Source organism: Chamaea fasciata, unplaced genomic scaffold, assembly GCF_029207755.1.
Source record: "Chamaea fasciata isolate MVZ Bird 193981 ecotype frontalis unplaced genomic scaffold, bChaFas1.0.hap1 SCAF_3, whole genome shotgun sequence".
In the NCBI taxonomy this organism is placed as follows: Eukaryota; Metazoa; Chordata; class Aves; order Passeriformes; family Sylviidae; genus Chamaea; species Chamaea fasciata.
The window spans coordinates 66,742,732-66,766,787 of record NW_027094088.1 but is presented as its reverse complement, the minus strand read 5'-3'; the positions used below and the strand labels follow the sequence as shown (position 1 = coordinate 66,766,787).

At 37.5% G+C, this 24,056-nt stretch overlaps 1 protein-coding gene across 1 annotated transcript; it reads right to left on the bottom strand.

Moving 5' to 3' along the window:
• Positions 1-284: 284 nt before the first annotated feature.
• Positions 285-24,056, bottom strand: HDAC2 (histone deacetylase 2). The gene is made up of 14 exons (XM_066179374.1): positions 23,898-24,056; positions 16,527-16,639; positions 16,070-16,187; positions 15,122-15,196; positions 14,682-14,820; positions 12,793-12,934; positions 8,466-8,558; positions 8,261-8,369; positions 6,708-6,848; positions 4,821-4,929; positions 2,669-2,799; positions 1,624-1,779; positions 873-930; positions 285-660 (listed from the first exon to the last, which is right to left on the bottom strand). The coding sequence occupies exons 1-14, from the start codon at positions 23,947-23,949 to the stop codon at positions 630-632; spliced, it is 1,467 nt and encodes a 488-aa protein (XP_066035471.1). The 5' UTR covers positions 23,950-24,056; the 3' UTR covers positions 285-629.

The following is a 24,056-nucleotide window of genomic DNA, read 5'->3' as shown; positions in this document are numbered from 1 at the left end:
AACATTCACATTAAAATGCGAGTTCCTATAATGATGCTATTCCAGCATCCCTTCACCCGTTTATTCAGCCTGCTCAAAATGTCACTTGTATACCCATACATGTGTTTGCACCTCATGTAGGAACCACTGGAATGTGTGGAGTCAATGAAGGCAGCACAGTTCAACTTGCCTGTTTGCCAGCTGTCTATTTAAACTCACTAGGTACTCACAGATAAGTCTGCCTAATTTATATAGCTTTTTCTCTTTGTAGTTCAATGATGGACAAAAGACAACCATGTGCAGTTTTTTTTTTTTTTTAATAAAGATAAAATTACAAAAAAGGTAAAATCAGCTCAGGAAAGGCAAATTACTTTAATAGATCAGTTTAGACATTTAACATAATAACTCACATCCATTTTTAAATACTATTACATAAAGCATGGTGAAGAAAGGAATTTCTGCCTCATAATTAGAAAACTCACAATACAACTTGCCAAAAACAGAACAAAGCCGTTTGAAAATAAATACAGTCCATGCCAAATAGTACAAAATGAAATCAGCAGTCTCTCTCCATACGAAAACTTTTCTCCTTTTAGGTTTTCTCAGACTCTAGTATTATGTTCTGCAACTGATGAGAGGCTATCTTTTGTTCAAGGGTTGCTGAGCTGTTCTGATTTTGCTCTGCACAAACAAAAAAAAAAGTTGTTTTATTTTTTAATTAAAAATAAAATTTTAAACTGATTTAGAAATGCAATTTTGAATTACTAGTCATGATTCTAAAATATTCAGTATTATGAGGAACTGAAAGTGATCTCCACAGAACTGAAAAATATACAGTACTGACTTAACAAACACACTCGAAAAAATGACATTATTAATTTATTAGTGTTTACCCTTTGGCGTCTGTCTTTTCACCGCTGCTGTCCTTGGCTTTATCCTCCTCCTTAACATCTGAAAAATCACAAGATTTTAAATATACCAAAAGATGCAAGAAAGCCTTAAGATACTTAAGAAGTAAAGAGCATGACTGAGGGTTTTTTTTTGTATATATTTCTAGCCAGAAGAAACTGGCTTTTAAAAGAAGTCACTAGTTACATATTAAAGTACAGTGTCAAATGCATCCATTCAAAGGAGAGGTCTGGGCACAATGCCAAGTGATTCAGAATGCCTCAAGGCAAAGTATCTCTCTACTGGCCATAATGATGGAATGCAGTAATGAGACCTGGAGTTCCCCTGGGCTGAAGATGTATACAGTTCTTAGAAAAATCAAGAGTCCTTGGAATTACACTGTCCCCAGAACCCTATCTGGTTTCTGTTTCAGAGAAAACTAGTTGGCTCACCCCACAAAAGAAAACAGGAACAAATGTTTTGTCCAATGTATACTTTTTCATCCCTATTTTCATTAATTCATACAACTCCCTGGCTCTTAAGACTTTAAGCTTGTGGGGAAGAAACAATAACCCTTTCCTGGAAATAGTCTGAATAGCCATATCTTGAAACTGATTAATTTAAAATAGATGATTTAAAAATGATGCAAAAGAATATATCATCTCAACAGCTAATTAACTGTTAACAGATAAAACATCTGGCAGGACTGACATTTGCAGTTCTAAAATATAGGATGAAATCACACTGCAGTCCTACCTGCTTTTTTGTCCTCAGTCTCTTTTTTATCTTCTTCTATTCTGGCTTTCTTTGCTCCTTTCTTATGATCTGCAACATTTCGTCGTCCACCTTCCCCTTCATCTTCAGAATCTGAAAATTCTTCATCACAGGCTATGCGCTTATCAGATGCTCGAACTAGGATCAGATTTATGATATTAATTAATCAAAAAGTCCTACTACAACAGGCCTAATAAAAAAAGAGCTATCAAATTAAAAATGAGTAGTATCATACTATAATCATTTAATGCTAATAAACTAAATTAAAGTCAAAACCACTTATTTTTCAAGATACTCTGGGGACTCGCAGAATAACTTCCAAAAACAGTTTTGCAGAAAGACGGGAGGAGAGTGGGAATATTTTAACCATGTATCAAATACAACTTTAAATACTGAAAACTAAATCACAGGAGAGAAAATAATGACTTCAACAGTTCAGAAAATGGACGGTGCACTAATAAGAAGTTATAGAATTATTCTAATCACCATCAAAGAAGACTAAAGGTAGCAGGAAACTCTTGGCTATAGCTCAAGAACTACTCAAAGTTCATGGAAGGGTTATGGTAATTAAGTCAAGGGTAGTGCTGCAAATATGGAAAATCTTTGTCTCACAACAAAGCAAATAAAAGGCTCTTTTCCCCCCTTAAAAACTGTATCTCATGTTACCTCAAAAGGAAACATACCTTCTGTCTTTTCTTAGTCACAAAAAAAAGTAAAGTACTGTTTCTTCAGTTAAAATCCATTAAGTCATCTGAAGTATCTATTATAGATTTGAAACAGCCAGACTGTTCTATAAGATGCAAAATCACAGGGCTCTTCCAGCACTTCATTACACCCTTTAAGAGGTTCCAATGTGCACATGGATGCCACCTTAAAAACACTGAAAGTGGCAGACTACTGGCAATTTTTTTATTCAGGAAACAAATGTGCCAGTCTTCCAATACTGCACACTACTACAACTTTGGTTCTGAGCAACTAAATACAAAACAACTATGGACCTGTGCTATCATGAAAAGATATTTCTTACTAGAAATGCGTTTATCTGGATCTTCTCCATCCTCATCTCCACTGTCTTCATGAACAGCATCTTCAGGAATGGCCTGCATCTGTACACCGGGCGCGTGAGGTAACATGCGCAAGTTCTCAAATAAGCGTTGCCTGCAAGTAACAGACAGGAAAAGTTATTACTACATATAAGTAGCGTTTCCTTGGATTTCTATGAAGTTCTCAACCCTGCATTCAACGTTAACCTGGCTTTGCTTTAGAGTCAGTTTCATTTTTCAATTAAAATAATTAGCATGCCAAGTTCAGGAAGTTTTCCATCCCGATGACATCATTAGTATCTACTCTGTACATGAACATCATTTTCTTTGTACTTTACAAGTACTTATTTCAATCAACTTCAATTGTTAATACCCCACAGGGCCAGCATAAGTACTGCCCACATGGGCTAAACTGGTGTCAGTACTATTCTGTTCATAATAAGCTAGAATATCAAGTTGGATAACAGGCTATTCTCTCGTTTCTCAGAAAGAAAGAAAGACACTTAAATGCATGAAGACTTTCCAACTGTAAGCAGTAATGACAAAATTAATTCATCTGGACACGCTTCCTTACTGGCTGTTTCAGGAAGAACAGAGGCAAGTTCTGTCCTGTCTAAGCAACCTGATGTGATAGATGATATACTCCAAAGCACCACAGGTAGGAAGGATACTGGGCTTCTTTTGGGACCCAAAACTATCATTCCAAAGTGCAAATAGAAAGGTGGGCTTGGCAAGCAAATACCAGCATTTGCAACCATTATCTTAGCATTATCTTGTCCTTCTGACAATTTGAAGAGCTAAAGGGCAACTGGTGCTTTTTTGGAATCCTTAGTCTCTGCCTCTGTTTAAATCACATGACCTGGCAAAGAAGTCTTGCCATGTATGGGAGCTCCCTAAAGCCAGGTATCGGTGAAAGCACATGATGAACTGAAGAAGGATTCTCCAAAATGATGGGTCATTGATCTTGTGGGTGCTAGTATAAAAATGTGAGATTGTGTGTTTTCCATTGACAGAGAGCAATCTCTGCCTGGGATTGCAGCAGCAAGTTTTGCAGCCTACTTATACCTCAAAAGCTCATCAATATATAACATAGAGCAAGCAGCCTGGCAGATCATCAGCTACATTACTGCTGAGAAATTTTGTACAATCATATTAACAAAAAATAAAAGGGCTTTTTCTCCCATCACATATACCAATCAGTTAAAAATTAGTATTTTAACAACTTTGGTGAATTTTGCAATTTGATAGTTTTAAAGGTTATAGCAATATTGGCAAACTTATACATGCCATTTCACATCTTTATTCAGCTATTTTTAGTAACCAAAAATAATTTGTACTGTTAACAGCCTGTTAGAACTCAGGGCAGGGGTGGCAGTTTATACTTTTAAACCCAGAGCAAGGACAAACCATGGTAAGCCAAGAGTACTTCAGGCTAACCAATTGCCTCTGACCAGTTCAGGACAGAATTGATTCTATATATGCATTGCTTCATCCCTGAAGTAAAGTATTTGTTTTCAATGGAAATGTCAAGATGAGAGGAGGAATAAACTAAGCATCAAAAGTGGCAGTGCCTAAAAACATACAACCACCATAGCTTGTCAATGAGCATTGCTCAAACCTTGTGGATTTGTCAAATCACAGGCACTCAATTGCCTATACGTAACACTGTCTTTTCCAGAGTTTTAGACGTTTGAGCTCATATATGACTTTTTATTTTTTGCAGCTGACAGCTACAAAAAATAACATTTTCAGTACATGTTTAGACATGGAGCTGAGAATTAGAAATCCTAGTCATCATGGCACACCAGCTTCTTTCCTGGCAGGATAAACTTTCTACAAAATTAGAATGGGAATCCAAGTAAAACAGTCATCTTCTCAGATGCTGGGAAAAGGAAAAATCCAAGCTGGGTCATAAATTTTCATATTTATAATCATGAGACTTCATAAGTCCCTCTGCTAGAGGAAGAAATTTTCAAAAAACCCCTGACAGAAATGAAAAACATGTCTAATCTACTCTAGAACTTATTTTTAGTAAACAGAGAAAAGTATACAGTTTTCAAAACTGCCTAACAATTAAACCTCTGGCGAAACATGATCCACATGACCTACTTGACAGATAAGGTAATCACTACTTACTTGATCTTCTCCATGTATTCTGGTGTATTCTGATTGGTCATATTTGAAGGACTAATATGAAGCTTGAAGTCTGGTCCAAAATACTCGAAGTAGTCATTGTATGGCAACTCTATTAACCAAACACCAAGATAACTTTGTTACCCAAAAAAGATTTTAAACATTTTAAATACAACAGTAGATTTGACAGGATTCAGAGAATCATCAAACCATAAGCATTCAAACAAGTAGTATTTATTATCCGGAGTCCTCAGTGATTTTCCTGTAAATTATTTAATAAATGAACTTAAATTTGCCGGCAAAATATAAAGAGAAAGATCTACTGCAGTTACACACTGAAGAACTCAATAACCAAATTGAAAAATAATTTAAAATTATACTTCTGTAGGAAAGAGAAGATAACTGATGATTTCTTGTAGGTGTTTTCGAAGTTAGACGAGTTTGAAAGGTTTAAGTGAGCCATTCAAAATATTTCTTCAGGACAAGTTTTAATACTTATTACTAGGCTGAAGATCACAGCTAGTTCAATATCCTTGCTAAGTGCTGGATATTGGTTCAGTGGCACTGACTGGTTCAGTCTGTTTCTCTCCTTACCCCACTTTTTGCATTTTCACAGAAAATGGTCCCCTGACTAGAACACTGAACCACCAAAATTAAGTTGGTGAAGAATACAGAGCCAGGACAACAGCTATTTTACATGGTTGTATTTTGCAGGATTTTATATTGAATATGACTATATCTTTCCAGATAAAGTAAGAGAAATAAAATAATAATAAAAAAAATAAATCCATAGAACCTTTAAGAAATAAGACACTGAAATCCATTTTTAACTCTGCTCTTTGTCTTTCTTAACTTATGATTAGTACAGGATAAATGATCTTGGTTAGGTGGATAGAAAGCAAACAGGAAGATTAAGTTGCTACTAGGTTGCTATTGCAACATTTAGAAATGCACTGTTATTTCTCAGAACAGATTAAAGATGACAGGGACCCAAAAAGTAGAGAGAAAAAAAAGTCCCAAGATAAGACACTGCTACTGTGCCTTCAATAGCTTTGGCTGACAAAGAATATATTTTGACATGAAAAATGGAAAATATGTATTTTGATAGGCACATTCTAAACAGTCTCTTCTCACTGACAGCAGCATTCTGCCCAAGTCAGATGGAAACACTGAATCCATCAAGAGATACATGAATAGCAAAAGGTTATCAGCAAAAGTTGTGGTTTAACATGCAAACTGCCAGTGACTCATATGCAACAAATCAGTCTAAACAGCAATTTTATATAAATGGCATTCCAAAAGCATATCCAGGAGCATATGTGCTCAGAAGTAAAAGGAGTCCAGGATCTTTAGGGATCTTCCTCAGAGAAATTACTTCAGTATTCAACTATTCTAAAGCAATCTAGTATGGTTTTTTGTGGTTTTAAATTTTAAGACAGCTTGTATAGCCAAAATTGAGTGAAATGGAAGACTGGAATTAAATATACTTTCACAGCTACTGTTGTCAGACAAAATGAAGAAACAATGTTTTAGCTACGTGAAGTGGACACCTGCACAGTCAATAATTTCTTATGTACTCTTTGCCTGTGCTGTACAACTCAAGAGGTTAACACTGGTACAATCAAAATGCAGTATATATTCTTTCATAATGATGATATTCATATTAGAAATACTTACAAGTAAGGTTCCGTAAGTTTTACATTTTGAATTTGCAAAAAGTGATTCAATCATTTAAAGCTTTTGCTAAGGCATTAAAAAAGCCCTAAATACTTATGTTTATTCAGTTTATAAACTGATGCATTACAGCTAGCTACAAAAATATCTGCTGTTTACTTAAAATCTCCCATGATTATTTCTTAATAAAATATTAATTTGAATATTAATATTTACCATTAGGAATTTCACAATCTAAGGCAACAGCAGTTTCATATGTCCAGCATCGAGCAACGTTACGAATTGTGTAGCCTCCTCCTCCTAACATCAGCAATGGCAAGTTAAAAGTCTTTACAACTTCCACACATTTAGCATGACCTGTAAAACAAAAAGAGAGTTGACAACATATGCAAAATATCTATTAAACAGAAAAATATATAACAAAACACTTAATCAGATATATGCAGTCACACTTAAAAAGTAAGAACTGAATTGATTCAAACAGAACTGTCTCCCCCTAGAGCTAAGCACAACCTCACAAGAAGTCAAGACCTACAGATTAGAAATGAACAAAACACAACGGGCATCATCCACCCCAGTCTTCAGAGACTTTGCATGATGGTCTGTTGCTGTTGTTCTGAAATGATCTTAGAATAAGTGTTTCATCTTTTCATAACTGATGTCATACACAGTGACAAATTCAGGCACAATTTCTCAGTCAAATGCAATGGGGGAAGAAGGGAAAACAAAATTGGTATTTGGTCCTTTCTACTTCTAAATTTGAACCTGTATTAGAGGTTGCTAAGTCTTGCTTACAGAGTGAACTGGTGCCAAGACAGTACACACTCCAGGGAGATACAGCATACTGAAAGGCATCTGTAGGAGGCAGCAGCTCTCTTGGTTTCCAAGATATGTAAGATGGAAAAAAATCTGAGCTGTATGGGCAACTGAAGTAGCTTTGCCACCTGGTGCAAATCAAGAAAAGAACCCTGAAACACTGCATACCCAACAAATACTATACTGCATTTTGTTGCCTACAAAACTCTAATTGTTGTATTAAAAAACCCGACAAAATCAAGAAAACCCATGATTTAAAGAGGTTGGACTGAAGGCTTAGCAAAAGTCTGCTATACATTTAATATTTTATAATTTAAATAAATAATGAAGAAATAATAATAACAGTAACAGTTATGCTACTTGCTAAATTAATATCCTAATTTAGAGAGTCACAATTGCAGGTAGCAACTTAAGTAACACTAAAATAAATTAATTCTATGATAATTAAAATGATTGTTAACATATGGCTCAGTATAACAAACATAACTATAAACTTAAAATGTAGTGAGTATTCTCATTTCAGTAATACCTATTTTACACCCAACAAGGTGTTTGATGTTTAGCATCTGTAGTCCTACTAAGCTGACTACTGACTAGTTTAATTTGCCCATCATTGTAAGCGTTGCAGACTCCTGTTGTCCTGTCATTCCAGGATGCTGTTTTAAAGCTACAGAAAGCCTGTACATAGAAGAAAGGGAATCACTTGAGTGGCTAGGAAGCACATGGAAAACCAAGCTTCTTTACTTTTTTAGATGGACAAAAAGGAAGAGGCAACTTCTGGGTTTCTTTTGGCCATCCCTGCATAGCAAAGAAAGATGTGATTAATCATAATAATGAACAAAATCTTTGTGACTCCAGTCCTCATCATCTAAGTGTCTTGAAAAACAGTATGAAGGACAGAGTTTCTAATAAGTAAAAGGTTACAGACAACAAACAGACACTTTTCTGTTTACCTTTTACAGTAAGATTAAAGCATCCCAGCCTGTCCCCAGACAGTGAATCTGCTCCACACTGCAATACCACAGCACTGGGCTGGTACATCTCCATGACTTTAGATATAATCTATAATCAATATAAAACAGCAAGCCGTTAATCAACCTAATGAAAATACAAAACTAGTCATTTTCAGAGAGCTTAAAAAAAACCCAAAGCACTCACTGGTTTGAATATCTGTCCATACGATTCATCATCTATACCATCCCTCATTGGAAAGTTGACAGCATAGTATTTGCCTTTTCCAGCACCAATGTCCTACAAGTAAACATGACAAATGCATTAATACAAACACAGAAGCACATTGAATGGTATAAAGAATAAAAGTCTACACAAGTCTGCTGAGCTATTCTGTATCATTATAGATATCTTTGAGGGATAAGAGGCAGAGTTTACTTAATTCCTGTTCTCCTAAAAAATCATTTCAGACTGTAGGAGTTGGACACCAAGACTAAAATAGCAATAAGTACACTCAATTTTTTAATTCAAAGATTTAAGACAAAAAGGCAAATCATAACCCATCAGTTTAGTCTGATAATAGCTAAGCAAACAAAATAATGAAAACCAAGAAGAGCAAGGTGATATGAATGTTTTCACTGCTGCACAGAAGATTTGGACTTGAAGACATTTTTAAAATCACATTATTGCCCTAAACATCAGATGAGGAAGAGCTGCAGCAAAAGGGAGAGAAGGAAAATCCAACAGGGGTCACTTATAGGTGCTCTTGAAGAAACTGAGACTTCCTAAATGAACAAAAGAAAAAAACAAACAAACAAACAAACAAAAAACAAACCCAAAAAAACCCCCACCACCACACACCACAAAAACAACAAAAAAAACCAAATTTGCAAATTATTCTCAGTTCCATCAGGTGTCAAGACAGGAACTGCAATAGTCTATCTTATCAGCATTCCTAGACAACCTATGTATTAAGAGAAAAGGTTTGTTACCAAAAAAAAACCCACATTCAATTTCTTCCATTTATTTCATCACCAACACAGATGGAAAGCAACGCAAAGCAGTTAAGTGGAGCAGACAGTGAGAATTAACCTGTTCAGTCTGACTGTAAACTATTATCAAACAGCAGGTCTGCAGAAATATCCTAGAAAAATTACAAGTCATGTGTAGCATAACCCAGCAACACAAATACTAAACTTCTCAACACTATCTATTGAAAGTCACTGACTTTTCCCTATTCCCGAACAAAGCCTCCTTAGCAGGGAATGCATCAGTAATGTGCCACTTCCAATAACCAACCTTTACTGGGGTGTGAGGGGGAATGGACAGAGATGAGGAGGGGGACAAGTGGCCCAGTGAAGCACAGACACAATGTTAACAGTTGGCTTTTTTTTGCCCACAGCACATCACAGTATTGCAAGACCAGTGACACTGAAGACACCAGCTAAACTCAACTCTGTCTGATTTGAAGTACAAGTTATCCAGAATTTCCCAGAGTGAATCATCTAGATTTTTACATGCTGAATTTTCTGAGGTGATCACAGAATCATGAAATGGTCAGTATTGGAAGAAGAGACTGCTGGAGATAATCTAGTCCAACACCCTGATAAAGCAGATTGCATAGGATCACAATCAGGTGGGCATATAGTATATGCAGAGGAGATGGGATAACCTCACTGGAGTGCTCTTGTCACCCTGAAATCCATCCTTTCAGATGGATCTTCTTGTGTTTCAGTTTGTGTCCATTGCCCCTTATTCACCAGATCCCATTCTTTTGACACCAACCCTTGAGATATTTCTAAGTATTGATGAGGTCCACTCTTAATGTCGTTTCTTCAGGATAAACAGGGTCAACTTCTTTAACCTTTCCTCCTAAGAGATACTCCAGTGTCCTCACTATATTTGTTGTCCTCCACTGGACTCGCTCCAGGAGCTTCATGGCTCTCTTGTACTAGAGCCCAGAACTGGACACAGCACTCCAGATTTGGCTTTACCAGGGCTGAGCAGAGGGGCAGGATCACTTCCCTAAACCTGCTGGGAAAGCTCTTCTTAATGCACCCCAGGATACCATTGGCCTTCTTGGCCACAAGGACACAGCTGGCTCATGGTTAACTTGACCACAAGGAGCCCTAGGTCCTGCTCACAGAGCTGCTTTCCAACAGGTCAACACCTAACCTATACTGGTTCATGACGTCATTCCTCTCCTTTTCTTGCTTTACAGATTAAAAGAAAAAAAAAATCATTAAATTGTTCTTACCCTAAAACACATCAAAGTCAAAAGTTCACACAATTTCCACCTAAACAGAGTAATTGTTCGAGCTACTAAATGGACCTTTGTTGTAAGTGATGCTTGCATTAGTTTTAACACCTAAAGAAAGAATATAACTTTCTGGTAGCCTCCCACTCACCAACAGATCAAATTGCCTCACAGAACCTGGGCCACTATGAAGAACTATGGTCTCAACTGATCTATCTGTGTGTATAAACGGCAAAATTTGTGCTATCATCTAAGATATGCACAAGGTCAAATAACTCACTGAGGACACTAGAGGTTTAGACTGAACAATACATTCAGTAGAAAACGGATGAATGCTGTTGAACTAGAAAACCTCAGATTCATCTGCACTGATGTAGCTGCAATCACAATACCATCATTCGACACGATTTTTTCCTGCATCAAATAAACATAATCTGATCAGCAACTAACTAAAGAATTACAGAAACAAGCTGTAATACAGCCCATCAAAAAAAACAAAGAGATTTGGTTGGTAAAGCTGATAAAAGTAAGTATCAATGGCAGATCAGGTTAGGCAGAAGGAAGCAACACAATACTGACCCCCAGAAAGAACACTGACTTTTCAGAGAATTAGTACTCCCTTCAATTAGCTTTGCAATCTCTGGAGACAGGAAAAATCCCTATGGAGATGCAATAACTGCAATAAAGCCTGCTAAAGCCTGCATGCAGACAATACTCATTTCAAAATCCTAACTAGCAGCTCAGGAAAAAGTTCCCATGCCTGAGATAATGTTTTTCACAGACACTGCTAAAAAATGAATCCCAAACCCCATAAAATATTCTTCTATTTATTTCAACTATGCTATCTTTTAATTCTTTGTTCTGGGTGTGGTGAGGTGAAGAGTCCACAAACTACTCTGTCAATGGGAAGTGCTGCTTCTAAAAAGCCAAGATATCTAGCCCTAACAAAAAAAAAAATTTAGCCAAATCCAGCAACAACAGCTCGTCATGATAAACATCCTGGTCTGAGCTGCTTTTAGTTTGAAGCACCACTACCACCTTGTGGCCAGTCAAGTTAAACCACACAGATAAAAAGCTAATCTGATTTCTTCCTAAATCAATTTAGAACACAGTTAAGAGAATCTAACAACCATAATAACATTCAGCTCCAACAATCACACTGAACTGAATGCTTTGCACCCCACTGCTCAACTTTCACTTACTCCTGTGCCTTCTGGGTATCATCAACAGCCTGGGAAACATACTTTTCAGGAGCATTGGCTGAAACATGAATATTTCTGTCTCATGAACCAGTCGAAATATATCAGGAAAAAAGAGAATCCTTTTCCAGCACACCATTTTTGTAGGCCAACCTGTTAGAAGTGTTTACAGTTTTTTTAGAAAGTTTCTAACTGTTTGCACAAATTAATGTGCAAAGTTGCTAACACCAGAGGAATGACATATACTGGGAATGTCACTGACACAAGAGGCTTAATTTATGAGTTTGAAGCTAGGAATATATTAATCCTAATATTTCTAATACTCTTTCAAGTTGTGAGGTGAAACAAGTTCCTGTTCTAACAGACAAGAGTCTAACATGGGCAATGACTAACTTAAAATTAATACGAAGGGCCAAGAAAATTGCTTTCCATTCTCAGCTTTGTCAGAGATTCTACAGCAGCTTAATGATAATTCTTCATGGGCAAATGCTTCCTCCCTTAGGCTAGCTATAATGCTCAGTACATAATTCCGTATGGGGCATGCTAAAGTTCTTAGGCAGTGAGCATCATGAGAACTCAAAACACACTTCATGACATAAGAAATATTCCAAAAATGAGTCAACTGTATTACTAGGCAAACAGAACATAGTAAATTCAAACAGTGACTTAAGCTTTGTGACTGTTAAAGGGTGATCTGCAAACAGCTACTTTTCACTGTAACTGCAGAATTGAAATGTACAGATAATCATAAATACACCCTATTGTCTTCTTAGAGACATCTTCAAAATCTGTGTGAATTAAACTAATTGTATATGAAAAAAAATTCAGCCTATTTATCCAGAAGTGAAGGTGTTAATTTCATGCAGAAGTGAACATTTTTGTTCCCTACTATCCTGTATTATTTTTTCCTAAGATTCCTCAACTAATCTATCACTCTAGGCTAACATTTTTTCTGAAAACTTACTGTTGTATACCATTCTTTGACACAGTAATGGTAGCCGAGTGCAAAAAAAGTATCTACAAGGAAGACAGTAAAGAGGGAATTTATCACATAATGAAATTTCATGTTCAACCTTACCCTAAGGTCCCCTGTGCCTGGAAAATATTCACCATATTTATGGAATGATACTGTCATGACACGATCGGTGGTATAAAATGCTTCTTCAACACCATCACCATGATGGATATCAATATCAATATACAACACTCTTTGGTGATACCTAGAAAGAACATATAAGAAATCATCATTATCTGGTATATTCATAATATACTGAGAACAAACAAGGAAAAAACTAACAAAAAAAAAACCCTAGCCAGACACTAAAATCCAAGATTATGATCACTGTGATGATTTTGGTTGATGTCACCATATGCTCTTTGAAACCTCAGTACAGTTTGAACAACATTTATCTTCATGAAAATAAGAAATTTATTATTTACCCCAAACTGTCTCACTCTATAGAAGCTATACCTCATGCTTCTGCTGACATCACTTTGTTGTTCACACCTGCTGAATTCACCCCTTTCATTAACCCCAAGGCCTTTCTTTCTGCCTCCTCAGTAATTACCAACAGTCTGTGTTCCATACGCTTGCAAAAAATAAGTATTTATTTTCCATTGGCTTTTCTTCTTCACCTCTCCAGCTTGTAAAGAAAGGCACATTCTTACCTTCAAGTGTATTGCACTTTGTATCTACATGAATTTATTACGCTACTGTTTATTGTTTTCTCAAATCCTGCAAATTTCAGCACAGTCTGAGATGGATAAAGAAACCAATGATTTATTTGAGCACTAGAAACAGTAGTATCCCTTAAATTTTATGTTTTCCAGTAAAGAGCAAAGCATGTCATCAGAAGATGCCTTTTCATCATGCTTTGCGCAGTACTGAGAGCGTGAGCACCCATAATTTCAGAGACAGTTTCCCACAGTTACACAATCCATAACTATTTGCAAGATTCCTTCCTTCACATGCACATTAAGCTAAGAAATTCAAGACTGGACCACAGAAAATCATATCTCATAGACTGCAGAGACAGCTCCTGAATATATGCGGCACATTAAAATGAATGTCTTAATGTGCTCATATCAACTATTCCTAGTGTCTTTAGAAACCTTTTCCATCTCTAGATTTTCAGATTACAGCTACTTCCCTCATTCCTCACCAGTAAAATCAGCTGTCCCACTCACAGGAGTCAAATACTTAAAATATTTTTTCTAATAAGTGGGATTTATGTGTTATTAGTAGGGATATAGTCCTCTGAAGCAGTAAAAGCAAAACTCAGGACTTGAAATTTTAGTGAAGCATTACTGTTTGAAGTCAATTACATGATCACTTTTCATTACTCCTCATTTCGTATTTTGCAGTCACAACAGCACAGCTATTATTTCATTATTTACTAAAATCAGCCACATTAATTCATGTAATAATCCAAGGAATTATGCTCAGTGCATGATCATCTCTGAATAGTCCTGTTTGATTCAGTAACAAATCAAATGACAGGAAACAGGAAGATGTATTGTGAAACCAAATGGGTGTAAGATTATGAGTAAAATGACTGCCCTAAGGGGTCAGAGCAGTGATCCATCTAGCCCACTATTCTGTCCCCATGTGTAGCAAAGGGAGATTTTACAGAAATATTTACAGAAAGCAAGTAAGACTGTCCATTTTCTGAAGTCTGCTACTCTAGTCCTTCTCCACCATCTAGAATTACAGCATATGGTGTTTTACAGAATGGATTGTTGGTTGGATTTCTCTCCTATCAGTTATCTTTTGCCTGTATTTTATTTGGAATATCCTGCTGAAGCCAAACTAGGCAGAGCTTGGAGCTTCCTTAAATGAAACGGTAAAAGTTCAAGATGGTCTATGAAAACTCACTCAAATAATAACTACAATCCATATCTTCAAATATTTAAATACTTGAATTTAACACTTTCTATACTTCAAACTTGTGCCTATCACAAACTTACTTCAGTAACTCAAGGATGGCAAGCACAATATCATTGACATAACAGAAACCAGATGCCTCTGATTTCTTGGCGTGGTGAAGTCCCCCAGCCCAATTGACAGCCATGTCTGTTTGTTGTCTGTTCAATTTTACTGCCCCAGCTGTAAAAAGACACACAGAAGAATGAAAGCAAATGGAGTCAGAAATTTCTGATTGCCTTTACATTTACTACATAAAAACATATATAATTTTTAAATAAGTTGATTTAGAACAGATCTCTTACCGATACTGAGTGAGATACTTGATACACCTCATATTTTACAGTCTGTAACTGATATGATTTTTAAAATATATAAAAGACCCCTTATATTTACTTCATTTTTAAATGCACAATCAAAATTTTAAGTTGCTGACATCAACATAGTAAAGCTATAAAACAGTTGGCAAACAAACTACACTTACCAACAGAACCTCCAGTTGACAGCTGACAAAACTCAAACAGGCCATCAAATACAGGACAATCTTCTCCAACATTAACTGTATAAGAAATGAAGTATTTTTTAAAAATACCATTCCAACAGCATTGATATACACATGGATAACACAAGCATAGTTCATTCAGCATTTTAATTACTTATCCCTCATCTCATTTGTCAGGCTAATTCAAACACTGAAAACAATACAGAGTCCTAATAGTATAACTCCAAACTAATCTTCTTTTCAAATTCTTTTTAGTTTCTATTGGAAGATTAGTCTCTTCATCTGAAAAAGTTTGACCATTTTTAGATTTTTGAAGAAATGCTGATTAACATAGGTCACGGTAAAAAATATACAATTACTTAGAAAAATAACTTGCTGACAATAAGGCATTATAAATGATTACAACACTGCTTTAAAATTGATATAATAGCTGTCAAACTGCATTGCTAACAGTACTTTGAGCTTATTCCTATAATTAAAGGAATAAATTAACAGTAGAAAGAATGAACAGTGAATGATTCCATTTTTACTATCTCCCTCCAAGAGAAATGAGCAACTTCTTTTCTTGACTTAAACACATTTTCACACATTGATTTTTACTTCTCTAGTATTATAAAAGCCATTTCATTTAGCAAGATTTCGAGGCACTTTCACAAACAGTTCACGATCTATGCACCAAGCCTTAGTATTAGCAGCAGTATTTCACATCTAGAATACACCCTGTGAAAGAAGAGGCAAAAATCTTTACACATGCTTCAAGAACATTTTTGCCAAGATGACTGCTTTTCATGGAAAAGTGTAGCTAAATGCAGGCACATGCTACTCTTGTTACAGTATTTCTCTAACCTCTGTACTGGTGAATACTGAGTTTCAAACATTGTTAACCATAAAAGCAGGAACACATAGACTTAGCCTGACATTGGCACTTACATCTCTGCATTTGCTTGCTGTACTCAGACATATTGTCAGGCCTTATTGATCGGAGAAATTTGATGTATTCATCACTATGGTACTTGGTCATTTCCTCAGCAGTTGCTTTGTGGGGTCGCTGATAACAAGAACAAGTTAAAGAAATAAATCAGAGTGCTCTGCAAAATCAGCTAACAGTGTGCTAAAACAGACAACTTGAAAGAGATCCCACCTACTTCGAAGGGAAAACAGTGAAAGGAAAATGATAGTAGTGGTGTTTTACATAAAGCAAGGGCTACTCTGTTGTGATATCCTACTGCATTAAATACTGCTTCACTTCTAAGTAAAAAAGCACTGAATACACTATTTAAGTATTCTCTATTTTCACTTCCACCTCTATTTATTTGTGTGACAATACTTGAAACACTTTAAAAATAACTTACAATGCTTCAGTGGACATCATATTGCCTATACTTACATAAATTTCCATTTTTCTGTATAAACCATAGTTTAGCAGCAAGTTGTGAGTCATTCGGATCCTGTGAGGTTTCATTGGATGCCCTTGTCCATAGTAATAGTTTCCAATATCACCTGCCAATACATAAAAGAATAGCTATTCATATTAAAAAACAAGTTTCATTGCCACTTAATCATTCTCAGAAGATAAGTAAGCAGGTATGATTCCAGAAAACAAACAAACCTCACAAAGGGAATACTGTCTACTTCAAAAAGAACACAAGGGAAACAAACTGTTGTATGTCAGAAACAGAGGGAATAAAAGAAGCCAAATCTAACACTTTGACTACAAGCAGACAGTGGTGGGAGAGCAAAGATAAATATAAGACATGGTTTCATATCAAGAGTGAAGTTCTGGCCCAAGAGTGGGCCAGAACCAAACAATAAAATGGGAAACAGAACCGGAATCAAGAGGAGAGGAGACACTATTGATGGCATTGCCACATAGTATCACAACAGAGGATGTAGTAAAACCCAGCATTTTGCACGAGCTCATTTTATGACACCATCCTCAGCCTGTCCTTAACTGCTAACCCTGCTACACCCATAAGTTAGCTCCAGATCCATTGTGGCAACCACATGCACAAACATTCCCCAGACACCTGCAGCTGGAGATCCACAAGATAGTTTAACAACCTTATAATCCAGATTAGCCTCTGTTACATTGGAGACCAACTAGGCACACAACTAAGATAACAAATCTGACACTCATTTCCAAGAAAGGAATAGCTGCTATCATGGGCTAGCAGTAAGTTTTCTTCTGAGCTCAGGTATTGTTAGAATACACACAACCTCGCTTTGAGAACTGACATTCACAGCAGATGAACCATTTTACACAGAACTGTCTCTGGAAACATAAACAAGCCTCTAAGTTATGTCCAGTTGTCAATGGCTTTCAGGTGGAGATTTCTAAAACACCTCTTAACGAGAGCACCTCTTTTCTTTTTGACCCAATTTCCCGACAGGATTACTGAACTTTACCTTCTTGAACTTTTTACTTTTCTTTCACATCCTTCAACATGCTCTGCCTTGTCCACTGGGAACAAAAGAAACACTATTTTCACAATGTCATACTATTTTGTAAACTTTATCAGTCAGAGGTAAGAAGCAGCACCACTACAAAACAGCTTTAGTTTCATCTCTTCAACATGAGCTTCATGGAGGAAGGGTAAATGTCAGCTTGCAGTAGCATCACCAACTACCAAGAAAAACAAGTATTACAGTAAGATTAAAAGTTTCAAAGCATTCTAAAATCCTTCAAGCTTTCAGTTCTCAAAGAGACAAGGAGAGTAAGGACACCACTTAAGAAAATAGATATAACCTAATGTAACGTAAGAGGAAAATGTTTAGAAAAACTACCCTTCAATACCTAGCTCTTAGCCATCCCATAACAATAGAAATACCAAGTTTTAACATTAAGAACTTTGAAGAGTTTAGACCTTCTAACTTGGGTACTTAAGTGGAAGAACAGCACTTTTTGTCAGTTATTGCAAGCCCATAGGTTTGGTCACACAGAGGTCAAGAGCAAAAGTATTAAGAGTATAAATAAACTTCTTCCTTCCAGCAAAAACATTTTCAAGCACTTTACAAAAGAATGTCTTATATAGTTGATGCTTAGGAAAAAATCTATCACAGCTCTTTGGAACTAATGCCTAGAAGAGGAAAACCAATAATTTACTAGCTCTACTTTATGTTTTGAAGCTACTGTTAGGTCCCAGATTTTAAAAAAATCTTCAAGCTAGTAAAAGCTTTAGATTTTGAGATTTTAAAGAAAATAATGATTATAAATAATGTGGTATTATTGAGGAAAGTTCAATACAAATGCACTTTGGCTTAAAAAATGGGTTTTTTTAAGAGGTCATTCTAATTTTAACTACTTCAGCCTCTACAGTCATCATTGACATTTTATTCAGAATGCTGATGGATGGGGAAGCATACATTTAAGAATTATTTTATATCTTATGTATGATGCAAAGTCTATTACTTTTCCCATATGAAACAGAGAAAAAATAAAATCAACACATTTCCCAAATACACTTGCAACATATCCTTCAAGGCACCGTAATTAATCAACTAAACAAATTTTAATTTAGACATATTCTACATACCATACACTGCAGCAGACAGTTACAGAACTAAATCAAGCACACTTTTTTTTTTTTTTTTTTTAAACCAGAAAAGAGAATTTTAAAAGAATTGGCATATTGGTAGATTTAATGGGAGTTTATTTGTCAAGCAGAAGATCTGTATCTGGAAGATGAATACTGAATACTGATCCTTCTGTATTAGAGGCCAGGAGTAGTAACTAGCAATAGATATCAATATAATACACTTTAGCAACAGGCAATACAATACCATTCATATTTTTCAGGTCTTAGTATCACTAACAAAAAAAGGTTTTGGCATTAGCCTCATTAAAAAATATTCTTGAAACATATAGACAAAAAGTCTATCAAATTTCAAGGGATTAGTGATACCTATGTAGGCAGGGGTGAGGAATTAGCACCTTGATTTTCAACCAACATCATGAAGGGGTCCCATCACAGAGACATCATACTTTGATGAAGGTAAAGTTGTCAAAAGTCTCTTCTCCTTTACCTAGAGAATACGGTGGTGCACTTCCTGGTACAAACACTTCATCCACAGATTCTGAAATTTATGCATCTCTTTTTCATATGTCACAGCCTTACTAGAGCACTTGGGGAAGAAAAGCAAGGTGTATCAAGAGCTAATATGCATGAGAATGGGACACCTCGCTCACTGATGGAGCTAAAAAAGCTCTGCACAAACCTCTGCCAGACTAACCTTGACTAAAACATGTATGATATATGAGGAGTGTGTACAGTGAGACCAAGCTCACAAGATTATTACTGCAGATAGTATGAGTACTTGACTTTTTACTTACTAATAAAGAAGTAAAAATCATACAGAAGAGTTATGAGCACAGTATATCACTTACCAGTGTGGGAACACATGGAAAGCACAAAAAAAGAGAATGTAGCTGAATGAGGAAGAGAAGGAAAAAATGCAAAGTAGCACGTGTAAAAAGTTTGCAAATCTATTCATTTTTCACAGTAAGGCTTAAAAAACTGAAATTTACTGTTTTATACCAGCAAAAGTGACAGCTAAATGGCTCCCATTGAGAAGTAGCAACATATAATCTTTGAAAAGTTGAGTCCTTAACCAAAAAGAGACAAAGTAAGTGCCCATTTAATGCTATAGGAGTTTACTGCCCCACACTGTTCACTATGTGTTGCAGAAGACCTCAATTGTTACATAAACTGCCATGTTCTGGGTTCAAAAATACATATATATGTATATATGTGTGTGTATATATATATATATGTATGTATATAAAATTTCTTCTCAATTCACGTAAGTTACACGCCAAAATGATGAGAACCATCAAATAAAAATAAACTCATGATTCCTTTGATGAGCATAAGTTTTAGACACCCACTTCTCTATCTGAGACTTTAGCAAGGCCTACAGAAAATATTCTAACACATAGAAAAATTCAAGAGGCTACATGCCATAAGGAACTTTAATTCTGCCCAAAACCACACAACTAACAAAAACTGTGTCCCCAAAAAAGTATTGGTTTCTACAGTTACTATGGCATACAGAAAAATAACACCATTAAATTTACCCACTACAAAGCAGTCTTAAGTGTTGGAACAAAGAGTCAAGAGATGGCATCTACACTTGTTTTTTAATACTTTTTAACTCATGTTACATTACTTTATAACTTTTAACAGATAAACTGTTATGTACATGGACCACATCCCTGCTTATTTTAGGTATAATTACTATGAAATGATGAGGTATTTCAGAAGTGCACTATGTGAAGAAACCTAATTGCTACAATGGAAACCACATGGAAAAAAAACATATCTTGAGAGCAGCAGTTACATTGAATTGACTTCAAAGATACTAAGGGGTGAACACATGTAAAACTGAATGTAAAAAAGATCAATGCCTGATGAGTCCAACAAGCAGCAATTCAAACAGGCCTAAAATTACTGCACTAGTTTCTGAAGGATTGGGCATTTTGTTCCGGTTTTAAAATTAAGCAGACAGCAGAAGAGTAGCAAAGATCTGACTTTTGAGCCCTGGGCAGAGGCTGGACACTACCAGAATGTTTGGAAGGCACTGCGCAAAGTACTGATGAATTCCCAGAAAACAGTTTAAGTTCATTTTATCTGCAGATGTGAGCTTTAGCTAGAAATACTACTCAAACAATGCCCAACTGTAGTAACACACTGCCCTACTAAAACAGGTTTAGTCTCGTCTTTATGGGTGGAACCAACCACACTCATGCAGATCTCTCAAATTTTTCAAGAAGGTAGAGCCTTTTGAACACCCACACGGAATTATGCACAAGAACCAATCTAAACAATAGGGCTAGTGCACTGGCATGGAATAAATACATGAACTCACTGTAACCACACCACCTGCTGCATGTTTCTCTAGAACTGTGCTTGTCTGTGCAGGAGCACAGAGCTGGAAGGACCATCGGGGGCCTGCTCTCACTGCTGTGGGCAACGCTACAACACCTTGGAAGAGCTAAACTACCTGAGCCACAATGTTGCAAAACCGTGACAACAACCTGAAGATACATAGTAAGAGACTAAAAAAAAAAGCTACCATAGCCTTCCACACGGAGCAGGGTTCTAAGCAGTTGTGAGGAGCACACAGTAAGCAAAGGCCATACATGTATCAAGACTAGAAGCGTTTACGAAAAATATTTTAAGTAAGATCACTAAAGTATTTTAATTAGTACTTAAAGTAGTTTTTTTCCCTATAGTATACTGGTTTAAATTTAAGCAAAATTCCTGACCTGAGCACAATCACAAGCAATGAAGATTCTGCAAACTGGATGTGGTTGACTTCCTACTACAAGCAAACTCAAGGTAATGAAATCAAACTTTGTTTACTCAAAGTTTATTGGCTCCAAGTACAGTATAAAGGCTATTAAAACTATTGATTAAAAAAACAAAACAAAAAACAACAAAACCCCCACTTTAACAGCAATACACTCTGAGAAACGTGACAGGCTAATTTTAAAAAAACCAGCCTTAAATGACAATCACGCCAAGTTTCACAAAAAGCATAGGGAAGTTATTGCATCTCAGAAGATAAGCATATACGCTTCTAGGACTTTTCAAGACTTTTTAGTCTGTAACTTTCAAGAAACAGAGTAAAAGTATGTGGAGAGCCAATTATGACCCAAAAAGGGGGTCATTTACTTCAGACACGACATTCCATTAGAGATATACCACTGCCTCAGTTGGTTTTTTTTTTTTTTTGGGGGGGGGATTGTTTAAGTCTGCAAACATTCCCTTCACTGATTCAGTGGCTTTGCTCGTACAACAGTTACAAATATTCAGAACTGCCAGATGAACCACACAGTAGCATCAAGATATTTATTTTAGGTATTAACTCTAAAATTTCTTCTAATAACTCTATTTCCAAAAGAAAATAACTGTTGGATTTGGCAATACAAATAAATGAGACATCAAAAATATTCCAAACCCGTTTCTGTCACACATAAAACATTTATTTTAAGGCACAACAGATACTATTTTCTCTACATTATTAACTACATTTATCCTAGTCTACATATGAGCTACAACTGCTTTAAGTCGCCATTACCCTGCCACCTCCAAACTTGTTCCTCTTCCAGTTTCTCCCCTCTCTTCACGAGTATGGCTTTTTTGCCTGTTAAGGGAATCTAATGCTAGCATAGAGTACCAAAATCCAGTAATCACAGAAAAACAATATATCAACATCTAGTAAACTACAGCTACCGGACTTTACCAAAGAAAAATAAAGATAAGATAAAAAGAAAAAAAAAAAAAAAAAAAGGCAATTTTAAAAAAATAAAAAAGCAAGTATTTTCAGAGAGAAAGGTTCTAAACTATCACTGCTGCCTTTCTTCCAAAAAGGCGAAAAGTAATTCCTCTTCCCTAGGAAAAGTAAGATCCTAGCCTCTAAAAGTATCCCTAACAGGGGCCTCCTTTCCCCTTTAGGCTGAACAAAGAACCAGTGCTAGCAACAAAGAGAAGGGGGCGGCAACCACCACTCTGCCTCCTTTAGTGTGGTTAAAAAAAAGAGCCAAGACAGGCCCCACAAGGTCTGCCATTTCCAAAGAATGGCAGGTTTGCTACAGCAACACACCCTTTGCTATCTTGAGTGGGTTTAGCCACTCATCTTCACTTCCAAAATGGTGAAAACACCAAAGCACCACAGCTGAACATCCTCAACCTCTGTTTCCTGGCTACTGCCAAGACCAGCCTCGGATGCAAGCGTACAAGACTGTGACGATAGGTGGCAATTTAATCAAATCCTTTAACTTATCTGTCTGTTGAGCTCACCTCCCAGTACAAAAAGGGCTAAATTAATTCAAGCTCAAGAAGCAAAATAAAAGTTCTTGCTGATGTGGCCAGAGAAAACTGCAAACAAGTTGCTGAAAATACCTCAAACCAAGCACTTGTTTGCTATGACTGACAATGCAGATCGAAGCCCGTGTGTCCCCACCACACAAGTGTGCAAACTCAGAGGGCCTACATGCAACTCAAATTTCACTATTATTAAAAACCCACGCACACAACTTTCCGCGTTTTGCAGGAAGGGAGGCTCGTGGGAGCCAGACCTCTGCTCTGACCCGTGCTCGGTTTGGGGAATGGGGGAGGAGGGAGCAGAGTCCCCCTGTCCCTCCGTACCCCAGCCCTCGGTACGAAAGCCGAGGCAGGGAAAGGCCTCAGCTCAACAATCACCAGGTGCCGGAGCTACACATGGCCTAGACTTTCTTTGCAGGGGAGGAGCCAGACACAGCAGCGACTCCAACGCCTCCGTGCTCAGCGGATGGAGGGGAGTGTCTCAACTTTTCCTCTTTTTTTTTTTCTTTTTTTTTGGGGGGGGGGGGTGGGGGGGGGGGAAGGGGGGCGGTGTGGGTGGTGAGTATTCTGGGGGGAAACAATAGACACAGCACCCACCACCGGGCCCGGCAGACCAAGACCGGGCAGCTCTCCGACCCTCACCTCGCCCGACTCCACCGCCCCCGCCCCCCGGCCCCGCCGCCCCACGTCCGCCGGCCCGCGGGGCTCAGCGGAGCCGGCGGCGGGAGCGGGGCGCGGCGGTGCAGATGGAGGCGGCGGAGACCCCGCCGGCCGTGGGGGCCGGGCCGAGCCGAGCCGGGCCGGGGGGGGGCTCGTCCCACGGGGCAGGGGGGCCGTGCCGGCGGGGGGCCGGGACACAGCCCGCCCCGGGCGGCCATTAGAGAGGCGCCCCCCCGCTCTTGCACGCGCGCTCCCTCGCCGGCCCTGCTCACCGTCGTAATAGTAGCAGACTTTCTTCTTGCCGCCGCCCTGACTGTACGCCATAGGGCTGCCGCGTCGGGGCCGTGGGCAGGGAGCGGGAGGCCGAGGAGAGCGCGGAACCGGCTCGGAGGGTGGGAAGGAGGGGGCGGGAGAGCGGGAACTCGCGACGC